The following is a 16,509-nucleotide window of genomic DNA, read 5'->3' on the forward strand; positions in this document are numbered from 1 at the left end:
ATATAAATCATAGATATATAGACTGCCTTGCATACAGTTAGGGTTAAAGTTTATACCTCATATGAAGATAACCAGCAAGCTCATATCAAACTAACATAAAGTACTCATATATTTCTTGAGTAACGTAGGCGTGAATTGGACAGATACTGATTACATGCCTTCAGTACGTAGGACACTGTTCATCATGCTTCTGAGTCCTTGGTGCCAGAGTAGGGAAGTCAGGAGCTTTGTTCATACTCACAACAGTGTCCACACATTTGGGAATTCAGTGAGTTAATTTTTAACTCACAGGACTTCAGGTGTCTCAGGCAAAAAATATACCTTTAGTCTGCATTTTCAGGAAACAATCTAGTCCCACATCTCCCATGTGTGTTTCACGTTATAGCACACCAATCCAATGATAGGTGAACTTTTATAAAGCATTTACGGGACTTCGCTGGTGGTCCAGTGGTTAAGACTCTGTGCTTCTGCTGCAGTAGACAAAGATTCGATCCCTGGTCTGGGAACTAAGATCCCACATGCTGTGCGGTCAAAAAAAAAAAGAAAGCATTTGCATGGCTAAGTAAGTTGAAAGTGGAAGTGAAAGTCACCCAGTCGTGTCTGACTCTTTGCGACCCCATGGACTATACAGTCCATGCAATTCTCCAGGCCAGAATACTGGGGTGGGTAGCCTTTCCCTTCTCCAGGGGATCTTCCTGACCCAGGGATCGAACCCAGGTCCTGCACTGCAGGCAGATTCTTTACCAGCTGAGCCACAAGGGAAGCCCATAATAAGTTGGGGAAATACAATACCCCTCTCTTGAGGATTCAGTCTATTAAAATGTTCAAGCTCTGGCAAGCCCTACCCTAAGGGATCTTCTTTAAACTTGGCAATATGGAATGTTTCTCAAACTTCTTTGACTGCTGAGACCTTCCGGGTTTGAGTAGAAATGCAGCATCACAGAATTTGGAGCCAGAGAACCTGGGATTATGGTCTGGCTCCAGCCTTATACCTTTGGGTGACAACTGGCCAAGTCCCCTTCCTTCTCAGAGCCTCTGTTTCATCATCTGCAGAATGGGAGGGTGGCACTTGTCCGAGGATTGGGTGGCACACTCCTGGGCAAGCTGTCAGTGATGGGAGCTTGTTGTCGCATCCCTGAGGGATGTGTGTGCTGCCACCTCTTGGGACCTGCCTGGTTCTCTAGGTGAGCAACTCACGTGTCCTTTGGTAAACTCCCCTCTTGTGGACACTGGGGATCATCTTAGGACCTGAGTTGATCAATATACAACCAAGCAAGTTGGAGAAATACCATCTCAACCCAAGTCAATTCAACTCAAATATTCTCTGAACTGTAAACAGTTATGTAAGTAGCTCACGGTTCCTATTTTTAAAGTCTCAGAGCCCTCTGCCAAACTTGATAGAAATGGATATTCTATGGAAAATCAGACGATGAAACAGATATGTCTCCTTGGATCTACGAGAATCAGCTACCAGATGTCTCAGCCAAGGACAAATTCAATATGGCATCATCGCAGTGTAACATCTTTACAAGAGTCGGAAGAAATCTTAGAGATTGTTCAGACCTGAAGTTACAAAGACGCAGCTGGCAGACTAGTTTTGACCTACAGATTGGTTTTGTTTCAGACAACAGAGTTTTGCCTATGCGAAGTTTCATTCTTTTTAATACCACATTTTAAAAGTAGGAGATTTCATATAAAAGTCCAGATTTCAAGCTTTGATGGGGAAGCCAGAGGCTGGGAAATACAAGTGTGAATTTTCACAGGGCACTGATTGTCCAGGGCAGAGAGGAGACGGGTTTCCCTTTATGGGCACATGCTGTTTGTCTAGTTTCCTCCTGGCCCGTGCCAATTATTTCTGGACCTGGAGTCATCTCCACTTGGATGTTTGGTGCCTCTCAAATTTTAATGTGTCTATAAATCACCTGGAGATCTTGTTAAGATGCAGATTACGATTCAGTTCCTTGAGGGAGAGTGAGGGGTGGGGTGGGGTTTTAAATGTCTGCCTTTCTCACAGGATGGTGCGGATGCTGCTAGTCCATGGACTTCATTTTTCAGATGCATCCTCTGAAGTTTCAAGATACAAAGGAACTTGTCCAAAGTCACATGCCTGTTTACACACAGAGAAGAGACTAGAACCCAAATCTCCTGGGTCCCAGACCCAAGTATCACCTCCTTCACTATTTATTTCCCTTAGCTTAATGGAAAGGAGAACAGGAGAATCAAATAGTAACAGAGCATAATCAAATATGAACAAGACTGGGACATAATTTGTAAGCAGGGTAATTCTTTTAAAAATCTTACCAATGAACGTGATTGAAAAGATTGGTATTTAATTACAGTTTTCTATAAATTGTGCTTGTTTTGACAGTTCCTGCCTCAGTTTCAGCCACAGATTTGGTCCTTGTGACTGGTAACAAGTTTTCTGCTGATTTGTCCTCTTACTAATGTTAAGAGATAATGATGTGTTGAAATTCTACCTAAAGAGTACTGTTGGCCCAGGGGTCACTTGGCTGAATTAATCCCTTGGAAAATAGACTAGAATCCAGAAATAGACAAATATACAGTGAAGTTGAGGTCCCAACACTCAAGGAAAGCACTTGCATACACCTGGGAGTGATCCACAGAATCTACTGTTCATACTTCCTACACACACTTTAACAATTGGCACTCTGGTCTCCCTGCTGACTGTGTATTATGAGAGACAACAGATTAGGGAGGAGGTGCAGAGACTGGGAGGGGGAGACCTCATAGAAGAGCCACAGTGGTAAGGGCAGGAAATGCTAACAGACAGCCACAGAAGGGTTCAGAAAACCGTTCAGTGTCACCAGCCTCCCAGGGTCCAGCCCGGGTTGGATCCAGGGATTCCCTCAGGAGTACGGTGTTGGCGATTAGAATAGCAAAGCAGAGATTTATTAGATGCTCAATAATAACTGGTTTATGCGGAAAATCAATATAATCTGTGACACCAGGTAGGCTCTGTCCACAGAGGCCGCAGGCACCCTCTCGAATAGCGGAAGGTGCCCCACCTTAGGCACCTTCTCGAGTGGGTCTTAGAAGCCCAGGCAAGTAAGTGGTCCCAGAGGACCCCCACGCTCAAATTATTTTGGCCTGAAGGAAGAACAGAAGAGAAAAGGAGGAAAAGGAAACAAGAAAGAACGACATGGGGAGACCAAGCTTTGAGCAAGGCCCATAGCTTTATTTTCAACAGGGGCTTTTATACCCTAAGTTGCACATAGAGGATAATCAGATCAGATCAGATCAGTCGCTCAGTCATGTCTGACTCTTTGAGACCCCATGAATTGCAGCACGCCAGGCTTCCCTGTCCATCACCAACTCCCCGAGTTCACTCAGACTCACGTCCATCGAGTCAGTGATGCCATCAAGCCATCTCATCCTCTGTCATCCCCTTCTCCTCCTGCCCCCAATCCCTCCCAGCATCAGTCTTTTCCAATGAGTCAACTCTTCGCATGAGGTGACCAAAGTACTGGAGTTTCAGCTTTAGCATCATTCCTTCCAAAGAAATCCCAGGGCTGATCTCCTTCAGAATGGACTGCTTGGATCTCCTTGCAGGGATGTGAAATCATGCAAAGTCAGCAGTCTTTGATCCTTATTGAGACCAGGCTTTCTTTTCTGCAAATTTATTGTATACAAATGGTTTAGGTGATTTATATCATCTTCTGGCCAGAAGGCCTGTTAACATTTTATGACTCTGATAAAGGTTTGTCAGCCATAAGACTTATTTTCTCTAGGAGTAATTATTTTAAAGTTTGGCGCCATCCTCCAAAGGTGTTAGATAAAGTTGCATTCCGATAGGGCAAAGGTGCAATGGGTTTACAACAAAGGAAAGAATTTATTACCTTAAGAGTCTAAAGTTGTTAACACCAAGGCCACTACTTATTTTTTCTACATACCAACTGTATTAATTAATACACTTCCAAGGAGACAATACAGGGGATGTGGAAACTTGGCAGCAAGCATTGGCTCAACAATGAAATCTTCTACTAGTTCTATTCTGACAATTTCTAACTCTCTATACTATTTGAATATCTTAAGCTCCCCGTGCCTCTCACAGTTGGGAGACTGTAAACAATCGTATGCATAGCTGTAGGAGTCCAGGTAAACCTGTCAGGCAAGTTAGAGAGCCATCTATGGGGTTTGTAAACTAAAACACTCTTGTCATGCCCAGGAACTTTATTAACTGGAGCTGTAAGTTAACTCTTTTTCAGAGAGAGAGAGATGGTGGTGGGGGACAGCCCCCCGTAAAGTCAGAGGTATAGGTGAGAGCACAAAGCAGTAAAGTAGGCAGACTCTGGTTTTGGGGGTAGATGTTTGAGAATTTCCAGGGGGACTCCTGAGGCTCGGATCCCAACTTTGCATATGCCGAGCCTTCTTCCTCATGACCTTTGCCACGGGCGGAATTCCTCACACTGGCTCTCGGCACCAGCCTTTTTAAATATCACAATTTGAAGCAAAAGTACCCACTAAACTCAACATCCTTTGAGATACCTCCTTAATACAACCTTGAACAGCAATGGTTTCTTCTTAATGAGCCTGAATCACGCAAGTTAATATATGACCAGTATCTTCTGTTTAAGAGGGCAGGGAAACTTGGTTTCTTTCAGGAGAGTTTTAATTTATAACAGCTCATGTTTTTATTTTTGCTATCCAAAAAAAGTTTATTGAAGGATAGATGATTTACAGTTTTATTTACAGTGTTAATTTCTGCTGTACAGCTAGTGACTCAGTTACATACATATAAACGTATTTTTATATTCTTTTCCATTATAGTTTATCACTGGATGGTTCCCAGTGCTATGCAGCAGGACCTTGCTGTTGATCCATCCCATATATAATAGTTTGCATCTGCTCACACCATCCCTCTTGCCATTTTGCCAGAGGCTCTGATATTCTAATGAACAGAAGATCTGTATTTAAGAGACAGAGAAATGTACAGTTTATCTTGAAGAGATAGGATAAGTGATAAGCTTTAATTAGGAAGACAACAAAATAGGAAAATATTAACACAGAATACAGCAGACAATTTGACTGTGGTACTAAAATGGTGATAGGTGTCAATTAGCATTGCATAGAAAAGATTTAAAACCGCCTAATAAACATTTAACCTCAGAGCAGGGCCTGATAACAGAGAAATGGCTGCAGAGCGTGTTTCCACTTTGGTTGACTGCTGTGTGTGTACAAGCACAGTAGTTCAGGGCACACACCACTCGTGTTTTTATTGAGGTGCTTAAACATTTATTCAAGAGGGTGGGAGACAGTTCTCACACTTAAATTTTTCCAACAGCAAAGCCTGGTTAATGAGATAATAGGAAAGGTACAATCATGTGTATTAGAAAAAGAATAAGAACTTTCTGATCCACTGACTAACTTTGCTGTTTGTGTTTCATATTCAGGCATCCTTCCGACCTCAGCAGAAGTGACTCCTTCACCTGGTAATGCCCTCTGCCCACTGCAAATGTAGATGGATGAGACAGCAAGGTTGCCTGTGTATGCCACCAGGGCCAAGGCTAGGACAGCTCTGGGGAGGTGTATCGTCAGGGTATTGTTGTCTTTGGAGCAGAGTGCCTTGTCTGGGCCAGACCCTTTAGCAGGCGTGGGGACTCGAGGGGTCAGGCAGGCAGAGAGGGGGTCTCCCTGGCCAGGTCAGCTCGCCTGTTGCAGGTTCTCACAGCATCGCGAAGCTCTCCATAGTGCTTGTCACAGGAGCAGTTCTGCAGAGCAGGAGCCATACCTAGTTTTGTTGGTTGCCCCACTCTAGCGTTTAGCACAGTGCCTACCAGAATAGATAAATAAATCAAGACTTACTGATTAAATAATGAAGTCCGTGGTTTCCATAGGCTTCCCCAAAGGCTAAGTGGGTAAAAAAAAAAAAAAAAATTGACCTGCAATGCAGGAAACTCAGGTGTGATCGCTGGGTTGGGAAGATCCCTTGGAGTAGGAAATGGCAACCCACTCCAGTATTCTCGCCTGGAAAATCCCATGGACTGAGGGCCTGGCGGGATACCGTCCATGGAGTCACAAGAGTCGGACACGACTAAGCACGCACACATGCACGTGTGGTTTACGACAGCACACACGCATGGTTTCTATGCTCCAGGGACAGAGAGAAGAAAATTAATTAACTGTAATACAACTATTTTTTGCCATTTGGCAAGTTTTGATCAATTGTCTTTTCTTATCTCCAGCATCTCTGAGTATTGCTGTAACCACCTCAACAGGTAATTAATTTTGATGTTATTTCGGGCTTTGTCTGTCTTATAAATTATTCTCTTATAAATTACTTGCTTATAAATTATTTGATTTTCCAATGAGCTCATTAAATAACTATTTATGTCATGATAAATTCTTTGAAAGTTTTAAAACATGTTTATGATAAATTCTTTGAAAGCTTTAAATATGTTTATACTGACCTGACTCAAAAAAGGCCACACTAACTGCCTGGGCCAAGGGTGAAATTAGTCCAGCCAATTCAGCCAAACACAAGCACTGAGTCATTCGCTGGACTGACTGGTGGTCGAATGTCAACCGTCCATGAAGGAACCTTCTCCTGAACACCAGCCATCATGTAGGTGTTGTGAGACTGGTGGAGAGTCAGACCACGGCTTTTACTGATCCTTCTGAATGTTCATCCAGCATTCATTGAAGATGGCCACGTGCCAAGGTAGTGAGGGATGCAGAATTGACCAGGGTAACAAATAACTCTCCTCTTGGATGTTGTTGGACTTTGAGTGATGCCATTATCTGAGGAGTTACTGTGTAACTTTTTTTTTTTCCTCTTTCTTATTTTTTAAATTATGTAAGTATGATAACACATTTACAGGAGACTTGGAAAGTACAGGACAAAGTTACATATAGTTCTACTAAATATTACAATTATTTTTAAGTAGATAAATTAAGAGTTTTAGTTGGAGTTTGAATATCAAACTCTCAAAAATTAATAGAATGAATATACAGAAAACTAGAAGGGAAAGAACCATGAAACAACTCAGCATAATTAAGATTTATACAATTTTCACACAAATAGAATACAAATTCTATTCAAGTTGCCACAGGCTGTAAACTAGAAAACACTAGAACATATCCAGGAACATGAAACGAGGTGCAAAAATTTCATGGTCTAAAGGTATTGAGCTCATACGGAGTCTGTTCTCTTATCACTCTGGAATAATGTTAGAAATCAGTATCAAAAGAGATTTGAAAATAACCCACATATTTTCACCCGTGTGACTTTGGACTTAATAATTTGACAAATAGTGTTAGAGATTTATTTGGGTGAAGGACAATAAAGAAGATGCTCTACACTACTCCAGGTGTTGAAGAATTATGATATAAAGCATCAGAGTCAGAACCAAAATATGGTCTTTATTACTGATATAGCTCAGAGAAGAAAATGGCACACCACTCCAGTACTCCTGCCTGGAAAATCCCATGGATGGAGGAGCCTGGTAGGCTGCAGTCCATAGGGTCACTTAAGAGTTGGGCACGACTGAGTGACTTCACTTTCACTTTTCACTTTCATGCATTGGAGAAGGAAATGGCAACCCACTCCAGTGTTCTTGCCTGGAGAATCCCAGGGATGGGGGAGCCTGGTGGGCTGCCGTCTATGGGGTCGCACAGAGTCGGACACGTCTGAAGTGACTTAGCAGCAACTGATAAAGCTAAGAGATGCAGGGCACCTCTTAGTATGAGACAAATGGACTTTTTATACTCCTCCTCACCCTCAGTCTAGATCTTGAGACAGCCTACCTAGGGAAAGTTCCGGTCTGCAGAGGTCACCCTTTCCTGGGTCACCATCTCCCACTCATTTAAGGGGAAGCAGGGAAAAAGCAAGTCCGCCATTTATGGAATCTTTGTTAGATGAACGCCATACAATGGAGAAACTTGGACCAATGGTTGTTGCCCTCTGAACAGCTAGCCTCCAAGGGGAGAAGGGAAGGGTCTCCAAGAGGAGACCCAGGGGGTAGAGGGGTTCCCTGGGGCAGTAGAGGATTTGGAGATGCCCTGCCATAGCTCCTGTCTAGACAGTAGGCAGACAAGCCAAGTCAGTCATACTGATCTCTGTTGGCCATTTTTACGTCTTTATTATCTTATAGAAACATGTATGCCTGGTGTGGCTGTCTTATTGCTGCCTTGTTCTTTTTGTTCATCTGCAGCTTCGTTGTCAGCCAGTGTGACCTCCACACCAGGTAAAACACTCTCTAGTGTCCCATAAGCATCTCTTCTTGGAGTTCCATTGATCAGACTAGGCTGTCGCACGGATGTTTTGTACCCAACACAGTCTCAGTAAAAACCCAGGAGTCTTCTCCACTGGTACATAAGTTTCTTCATCTCTTTTTCTACAGATCTCTCTTCAACCTCAGCAGATATGACCTCTCCATCTGGTAAATGCTCTCTCACTGTGGTGTTTAAATGAACCAGACTAGCTTCTTACTTTGTTGTCCTACTTAGAAAATAAGCCCGCTTAACGACCATTTTGGCCACAAAGTAAACCCCAATGAAAAGACACACAAAGTATCTTTTTTCTCATTGCTAAGTGTCCTATTCTCTTTGTTCATGCACAGATGTGTTCTCAGCCTCAGCAGAAGGGGACACCCTCTCTGGTAATGTTTTCTGCCTGTCACATTTCCTAAGTTTAAACTCCCCTCTTTAAGAAGTGAGCATATACATTGAATATTTTGTCTACAGAATAAGCCCCAATGTAAACAGAAGTCCCAGCCTCCTTTTCACAGAAATTAAGCTTCACGTTCTCGTTCACGCACAGACACAGAAGTGGTCCCTCCACCAGGGAACACCTCCTGCTTGTCACACTGGTCTTGATTGGATGTGCCCAAGAGGGCTGGGGGTCCACACCTCCACCTGCTGCGTGGTCCTGTGATGATTCAGGCGATACTTTGACCCCTCCACCCAGACACACCCACTAGGGGATGGACTGTGATAGTGTTGGTTTTATCCATTCACCACTTCCCTGGTGGCTCAGACGGTAAAGTGTGGGAGAACCAGGTTCAATCCCTGGGTTAGGAAGATCCCCTGGAGAAGGAAATGGCAACCCACTCCAGTATTCTTGCCTGGAAAATCCCACGGACAGAGGAGCCTGGTGAGCTACAGTCCATGGGGTCGCAGAGTCGGACACAACTGAGCTTTTCACTTTCACTTTCTTCTGTTTTCAACCACACTGTTTTTGAAAAAAATCATCCCATCTCCTTTTCACTAATACTCGAGTTTGATCCTTCTTTGTTTGCAGATATGACTCCCACTTCAAGCAAAGCTCCTTCTTCACCAGGTATCTCTCTGCTCTCTGTAGTAGCTCTGTGAGTGGCTTTCTGAAAGAATCCAGCCAAGAAGAAACGCTTCCTTTTTCCCTAACAGAGGTGGGGAGAGAGCACAGGAAAGGCTGGGGAAGCTCCAAGCCACTAACCACCCCCACCCCCACATTCCTGATTCACCTCGTGGAGCCAGAGCGAATGCGACTCCCACATCCTGTGCCCTGAAAGGCAGAGGGGTGTCAGAAGAGTGTGCTTTGGGGTCTCTTGGGTCTGAACTGTGGGTGATCCAGGCCTGTGTACAGGGCCTCCCAGGTGGCGCCAGTGGCAAAGAACCTGCCTGCTGATGCAGGAGATGTAACAGATGTGGATTCGATCCCTGGGTGGGGATGACCCCCTGGAGGAGGACATGGCATCCCTCTCCAGTATTCTTGCCTGGAGCATTCTATGGACGGAGGAGCCTGGCGGGCTACCGTCCATAGGGTTGGAAAGAGTTGGACACGACTGAAGTGACTTATCACACACACGCACTCACAGACATGTATATAAGCTGAGTCTCCACATCTTCATCCATAAAATAGTGATAATACTTAGCTGGCATGTTTATGTTAATAATTAGAGTCGTAAATTATGACACATTGTAAATGCTCATAATGGGAATTGTTAATCTACCGTGTTAAAGACCAACTTCACATACACTGTTTCACCCCCTGCATGCACAAGTCCACAAGATAAATAAGCAGAGGGGATTCTTTTATATACAGCTTAAAACAGTCTTATTTTTTTAAAAATTGTGGTCTACAGCGTAAAATTTCAATGAATTCAAATGTTAAAGCTTTCTTTTCACTGGAAATTTTTTTGGCAGCCACAGATCTGGTTTCAACAGAATCAACACCATCACCTGGTAACAATCATATGCCTGTTGCTAAATTAATCCTTAGTTTTATAGTAGTTTATACAACCAAACGCTGTCATAAAGCCCATTGTTACTCTTCCTACCTTGCTTCCTTCTGAATACTTTCATATGGGATTTTAATATTAGATATGGTCTCTCTCTTATCTAAAAATATTTCTGGAATCTCACTTGATTTTCTTTATTTCATTTTCAGCCTTTGTAAAAATCTAATGTTTTGAATTCCTCCTTTCAAAACTTCAGTGCATTTATAAAATTTTTCTGATCATTGAATAAATTGTTTGATAACTATCGGTTAAGACTCCATGCTTCCAATGCAGGGAGCACAGGTTCAATCCCTGGTCAGGGAAATAAGATCCCACATGCTGCACAGCACAGCCAAAAAATTTTTAAAATAAACCAATAATTTAATTTTTGGAAAATAAACAGCACACAACACTACTTGTTACATTTTGATGCAACTTAATGGCCAAAAAAAAAGTAAAATAAAACCTAATGAACAGTATTTAGGCACTCAAACTAAAGCAAAAAGTTTTTAAAAAGCATTAGTGTCTAAACTTAGAAAAAACATTTGGTTCATTTTCAGCTTTGAATATAAATATGTGACTTCGAGGATATGCATGTTTTTAAGCTTGTTTTTTCTTTTTTACAGTTTCAGTTTCAGTTGATGAGGAAGTGACCCCGTTACCTGGTAATTTTTGTTTGTTTCTAAGCACTAAAACTATCATATCATTATTAATACTGTTATTTCATTTTCATTGAAATTTCTTACCCTTTACAGAAAACTTTATAGCTTTTAGGTGCATGTGTGCAGGTACAGATGTGTGCACACACGTACATTTTGTAGGTTAGAAGCCTTGATGCACCTCTCAAGACCTCACTCAGATGTTTGCCTTTATTCATAGTTCAAACAAGAATCGTTATCTTGCTTCCAGTATCTCAGTAACAGTCAATGAGGAGAGCAACTCTCCTGGACAAGGGCATTTCAGTCACAGAGAAGCAGATGCCGGAGATGTTTGTTAACGTTCACTGAGCATCTTCTATGTGCTGAGCAGAGCAGGAAATTGAAAAATAGTCACTGGCAACCAATTTATATGAAGGCAAATCATCTTATACACATTGTGGGTGTAGCACCACCTACATAATATAGGTTTTCTTTTTAAATTAGTTTTACTTTTTAAATCACCTTTTTTGAAGTATAATTATGTACAGTAAATTGCACACATCTGTGAGTTTTGTCTCATATATACAACTGTGTGAGCACCACCACAGTCAAGACCTAGAGCATTCTGGGCCTTCAGTGGTGTGTGTGCGCGTAGTTGCTCAGTCAAGTCCCTCAGTTGTGTTCAAAGGTGGTCCAGTGGTTAAGAGTTGGTGCTTCCAATGCAGGGGGCACAGTTCAATCCCTGATCAGGGAACTAAGATCCCACATGCCTCAGGACAAGGCAAAAAAATTTTTAAAATTAAATTAAAAAAAAAAAAAGATTTAGAGTATTTCCATCCCCCAGGAAGTTCCCTCATGCCCCTTTACAGTAAATCCTTTCCACTTCTCCCAGGCCAACTGATCTGTTTTCTGTCGCTATAAATAGATTTGGTTTTCTAGAATCTCATAAAAGTGAAATCAAAGCATATGTGTTTTTGTGTCTGACTTCTCAACCTTACTTAACAAATTTTGAAGAAACATTTATTTGGCTGCAATGGGTCTTCGTTGTGGTGTTCAGGATCTAGTCCCCTGACCAGATATCAAAGCCAGGCTCCCTACATTGGGAGCTCCGAGTCGTAGCCACTGGACCACCGGGGAGGTCCCAATGAATTGTTTCTAAGATTTGCCCCAGGTGCTTCCATATGTTGGTAATTTGTTCTTTTTTTTTCATTTTTATTGTTTCTGCTTAGTAATGATGCATTGTGTGGACATACCACAATTTATTATGGACATACATATCACAATTTATTTGTCCATTCTTCTGTGGATGGACATTTGAATGTTTCCAGGTTTTGTGTATTGCTGAGAATTCTGCTGTTTATGCATCTTTCTGAGGTCGTGTGTTTTCTTTATCTTGAGTAAACATCTAGGAATGGAATAACTACATTACATAGTATAGAGGTTTTCATTGAGGTATAATCAATACCTCAATAAACATTAACATATTAACACAACATATTAATATATTTACATATAACATATCAACATAATTAACATAGTAATATAATTAATATTAACATAACATAAAAAATAAACATTAGTTTCAGGTGTACAATATAATGATTTAATATTTGTATATACTGCAGATGATCACCACAGTACTTTGAGTTAACATCCATCACCAAACATAGCTACAAAAATTTTTTTCTCAAGAGGAAAATTTGCAAGTTCTCTCTTCAGTTCAGTTCAGTTGAGTCGCTCAGTCTTGTCCGACTCTTTGCGACCCCATGAATCCCAGCACACCAGGCCTCCCTGTCCATCACCAACTCCCAGAGTTCACTAAGACTCATGTCCATCAAGTCAGTGATGCCATCCAGCCATCTCATCCTCTGTCATCCCCTTCTCCTCTTGCCCCCAATCCCTCCCAGCATCAGAGTCTTTTCCAATGAGTCAACTCTTCACATGAGATGGCCGAAGGACTGGAGTTTCAGCTTTAGCATCATTCCTTTCAAAGAAATCTCAGGGCTGATCTCCTTCAGAATGGACTGGTTGGATCTCCTTGCAGTCCAAGGGACTCTCAAGAGTCTTCTCCAACACCACAGTTCAAAAGCACCAATTCTTTGGTGCTCAGCCTTCTTCACAGTCCAACTCTCACATCCACACATGACCACAGGAAAAACCATAGCCTTGACTAGACGGACCTTTGTTGGCAAAGTAATGTCTCTGCTTTTGAATATGCTATCTAGGTTGGTCATAACTTTTCTTCCAAGGAGTAAGCATCTTTTAATTTCATGGCTGCAGTCACCATCTGCAGTGATTTTGGAGCCCATAAAAATAAACTCTGACACTGTTTCCACTGTTTCCCCATCTATTTTGCATGAAGTGATGGGACCAGATGCCATGATCTTCGTTTTCTGAATGTTGAGTTTTAAGCCAACTTTTTCACTCTCCTCTTTCACCTTCATCAAGAGGCTTTTTAGTTCCTCTTCACTTTCTGACATAAGGGTGGTGTCATCTGCATATCTGAGGTTATTGATATTTCTCCCGGCAATCTTGATTCCAGCTTGTGCTTCTTCCAGCCCAGCGTTTCTCATAATGTACTCTTCATATAAGTTAAATAAGCAGGGTGACAATATACAGCCTTGACGTAACTCCTTTTCCTATTTGGAACCAGTCTGTTGTTCCATGTTCAGTTCTAACTTTTGCCTCCTGACCTGCATACAAATTTCTCAAGAGGCAGGTCAAGTGGTCTGGTATTCCCATCTCTTTCAGAATTTTCCACAGTTTATTGTGATCCGCACAGCAACTTTCAAATACATAATACAGTCTTATTAACTATAATAGTCACCATGCTGTACATCACATCCCCAGGAATTATTTTATAATTGAAAATCTGTATCCATAATAGTTCTTACAATGTGACTTTAATTCATTAAAAGAAGCTTCACTGGATAGATGTGATGAGTTAGTGCCTCTTGCCTCCTGCAGACCTGCCCCTGCGCCTGGTGGGCGGGCGCGGCCGCTGCGAGGGCCGGGTGGAGGTCCGGCACGAGGGCGTGTGGGGCACAGTGTGCGACGACCACTGGAGCATCAGAGACGCCCGTGTGGTGTGCCGCGTCCTGGGCTGCGGGCGCGCACTGGGCGCCCTGGGTCGCGGCCGCTTCGGCCCGGGCTCGGGGCCCATCCTGCTGGACGACGTGCGCTGTGCGGGCACCGAGGATGCGCTGGAGCACTGCGCCCACGCGGGCTGGGAGCGCCACGACTGCCAGCACTGGGAGGACGCGAGCGTGGTCTGCGCAGGTACCCGGGCTCCCCTGCCACGCCGGCCCCTCCCCGGGGTCTTCCTAAGGCTCCACCCGTTCTTTCCTCTCCAAGCATCCCTAAGGTCAGAATTCACCAGCCCGAGGAATGTCAGGTGGGCCATGGCCCCAGATTCTAGAATAAAAGAGCATATTTTATTACATAGCCATGGTGGTAGATGTTTTAATCAGACAGAGGTGGCACTTTATTAGCCAGTTTTTCTAATTCCAGTTCAGCGCAGTATTTGCCCCGAAATATAGCTAAAAGTATATGAAGCCAAGAAAAGAAGTGACAACTTAAAAAAAATGATTAAAAAATATAGAATTTGTCTGTTGTCCCCTTATAAACCTCTGATAAGGGCACAGTCCTAGGTGGAGTCCCTTCCCCACCTTGACCTGGCCCTTGGAAGTCAGAACCCTGCACTGTCCTGGGTTCCCCTTGGTCCCTTTCATCCAAGATTCAGTGAATAGTTTTTGTCACCAGCCATTTGTCTTGGCATTTGACTTCCATGGGCAGACCTTCTGTGTGGAGTCATCCTCCCCTATATTTGTCCTTAATGTATCCACTAAATCTCACAGAGTGATGGAATTCTAAGGTTTGGTGAACAAGGTTAGCTCATTTTGGCTCTTCCATCCCACTTTTTATAGGTGAATCAAAGGCGTCCTTGCTGTTCCTTGTGCCTTATGTGCAAGTTTCTCTTGTTTTGCATAGAAATGGGGCCCAAATAGGCTATCAGAGCCCCCTTGAGACAGTTAATTCCACAGGGAGCCATGTAGTGTGAGTCAGCCTTGGGGCTGAGGGGTCCTTTTTCTCCAGATCCTCACTTTTACTGTCTGTTCACAGTTCCAGCTATTCCTCATGCTGTTGGGGGGCCCCCTGTAAATGGTAATTTAGCTTCTATTCTCAGATTATACACCAAAGGGTTTCTTTTTCATCAGGTTCAGCAGCCAAAGGACCAGTGGTCTGGGGCTGAGAGCGTTTGAAGGGCTGAGGGAATCTGGCCAGCCGTGCTTCCTTCTGGGTCCTGGCCCTGGGTTTCTGTCTTGCCTTGCTTCTGGGAGGGGAGGGCTTGATAGCCATGAAGTGTGCATTTCCCAGCCTGGGCTACTGTGCACGCCATGTGCATGGGAAGGGACGCCAGCCAGGGTTCAACCATGCGATGAGTTTTATAACCTGCAAAGCCCTGTATTTACTAGTCTCTCTCTCCAACAAATCTTGGTGTTGATGACACCATTCTCAACACTACTTTATCTATGCCAGAATCCCTCCCTCCAACTCCATCAGGAGGCCCTGGGCCCTCCTTTCCCTTGCATCACCCTGGAGTATTTCCAGGCCATTGCTTCAGCTTTAATAGGTGAATCCAATGAGCCCTTTTTCCTACAGTTCATGTCCACTGCTGGCTATGTTGTCCCCGTCCAGTGTTTCTACACAGATGACCTTTGCTTTTCTTTGTCCCCCTTCACCAGGTGCGGCTGACTCTGTGGTACCCAAGGACAATGGTAAAGTCTTCCTCCCTCCTAGGGTGTGAGAATCCAAAAAGGGGAGCTAAGAGACCCATTGTCTGTGGAAGAATGAACAGACTATGTGAGGGGACCAGTTTCTGTGTCTCCCCTGAGATCTCTTGTATCTCCATCCTCTTGCTGGGCTTTAGGAGGCTGGGGAGGAAGTCCCTTTGCACCCCCTCCCTTGGCTTCCATTCCTTCTTTCTAACTTAACCCTCATACAAAGGCTCAGATGGATGTTCAGGCTCAGATGTTCTTACCATATGAGATGAGCTGTCCTTTAAATCCTTAGAAGAGGCTCTGTCTCTGGGACATGTTCTGTGGGTAGGACCCTGTGGGTATGACATGACTTTTGGAAAGAAGGGGAAATATAAAGTCAATGGAAGTCAAGTTGGGTGTAGTGGGTGATGAAAGCCAACCCAGGGCACTGTCCATGGTACTTTTATAAAGTAAACATAACTCACACCCCTGAGGGCTCCAGGTTCTCTTTGTAACTTTCTCCCCATCCTCCCCCTTCTGCAGCCCAGCTCTCCTGCTGGCCTCACCTTTTCCAAGTTGTCATTGACCGAGGCTACCTCCGGAGGCTGGGCTACTCGTCCTGGGACATCCATTTAAATGATAAGCTGTGTCGCCCCCGAGTCACAGGGCACTACCTGATCTTCAACGTTCCCTATGGCCACTGTGGCACAGTCAGACAGGTATGAAACTGACAAGGTGGTGGTACCCTTCTATGGATGGAGGCCGAAAAGAGAGGCTTGGGAGAATCAACCACCTGTTAAAAACCTGAATAGGGACAGAGGAAAGGCACAACCATGACTTTGGTTCTGAGTTCCATGAGACCTGGAGCAACTCATTAATTTGTCTAAAACTGCC

General features: G+C 43.6%; 1 protein-coding gene across 1 annotated transcript in view; it reads left to right on the forward strand.

The window, feature by feature from the left end:
- LOC109579033 (scavenger receptor cysteine-rich domain-containing protein DMBT1-like) overlaps window positions 1-16,509 on the forward strand; it is an 89,891-nt gene that overhangs the window by 63,648 nt on the left and 9,734 nt on the right. The window contains exons 28-30 of the mRNA XM_070780464.1: window positions 1,402-1,516; window positions 13,823-14,134; window positions 16,159-16,334. Of these exons, the coding sequence (XP_070636565.1) occupies window positions 1,402-1,516; window positions 13,823-14,134; window positions 16,159-16,334 (603 nt within the window). The remainder of the gene's footprint in view (window positions 1-1,401; window positions 1,517-13,822; window positions 14,135-16,158; window positions 16,335-16,509) is intronic.

The sequence above is a fragment of the Bos indicus genome, chromosome 26, assembly GCF_029378745.1.
Source record: "Bos indicus isolate NIAB-ARS_2022 breed Sahiwal x Tharparkar chromosome 26, NIAB-ARS_B.indTharparkar_mat_pri_1.0, whole genome shotgun sequence".
Taxonomy (NCBI): Eukaryota; Metazoa; Chordata; class Mammalia; order Artiodactyla; family Bovidae; genus Bos; species Bos indicus.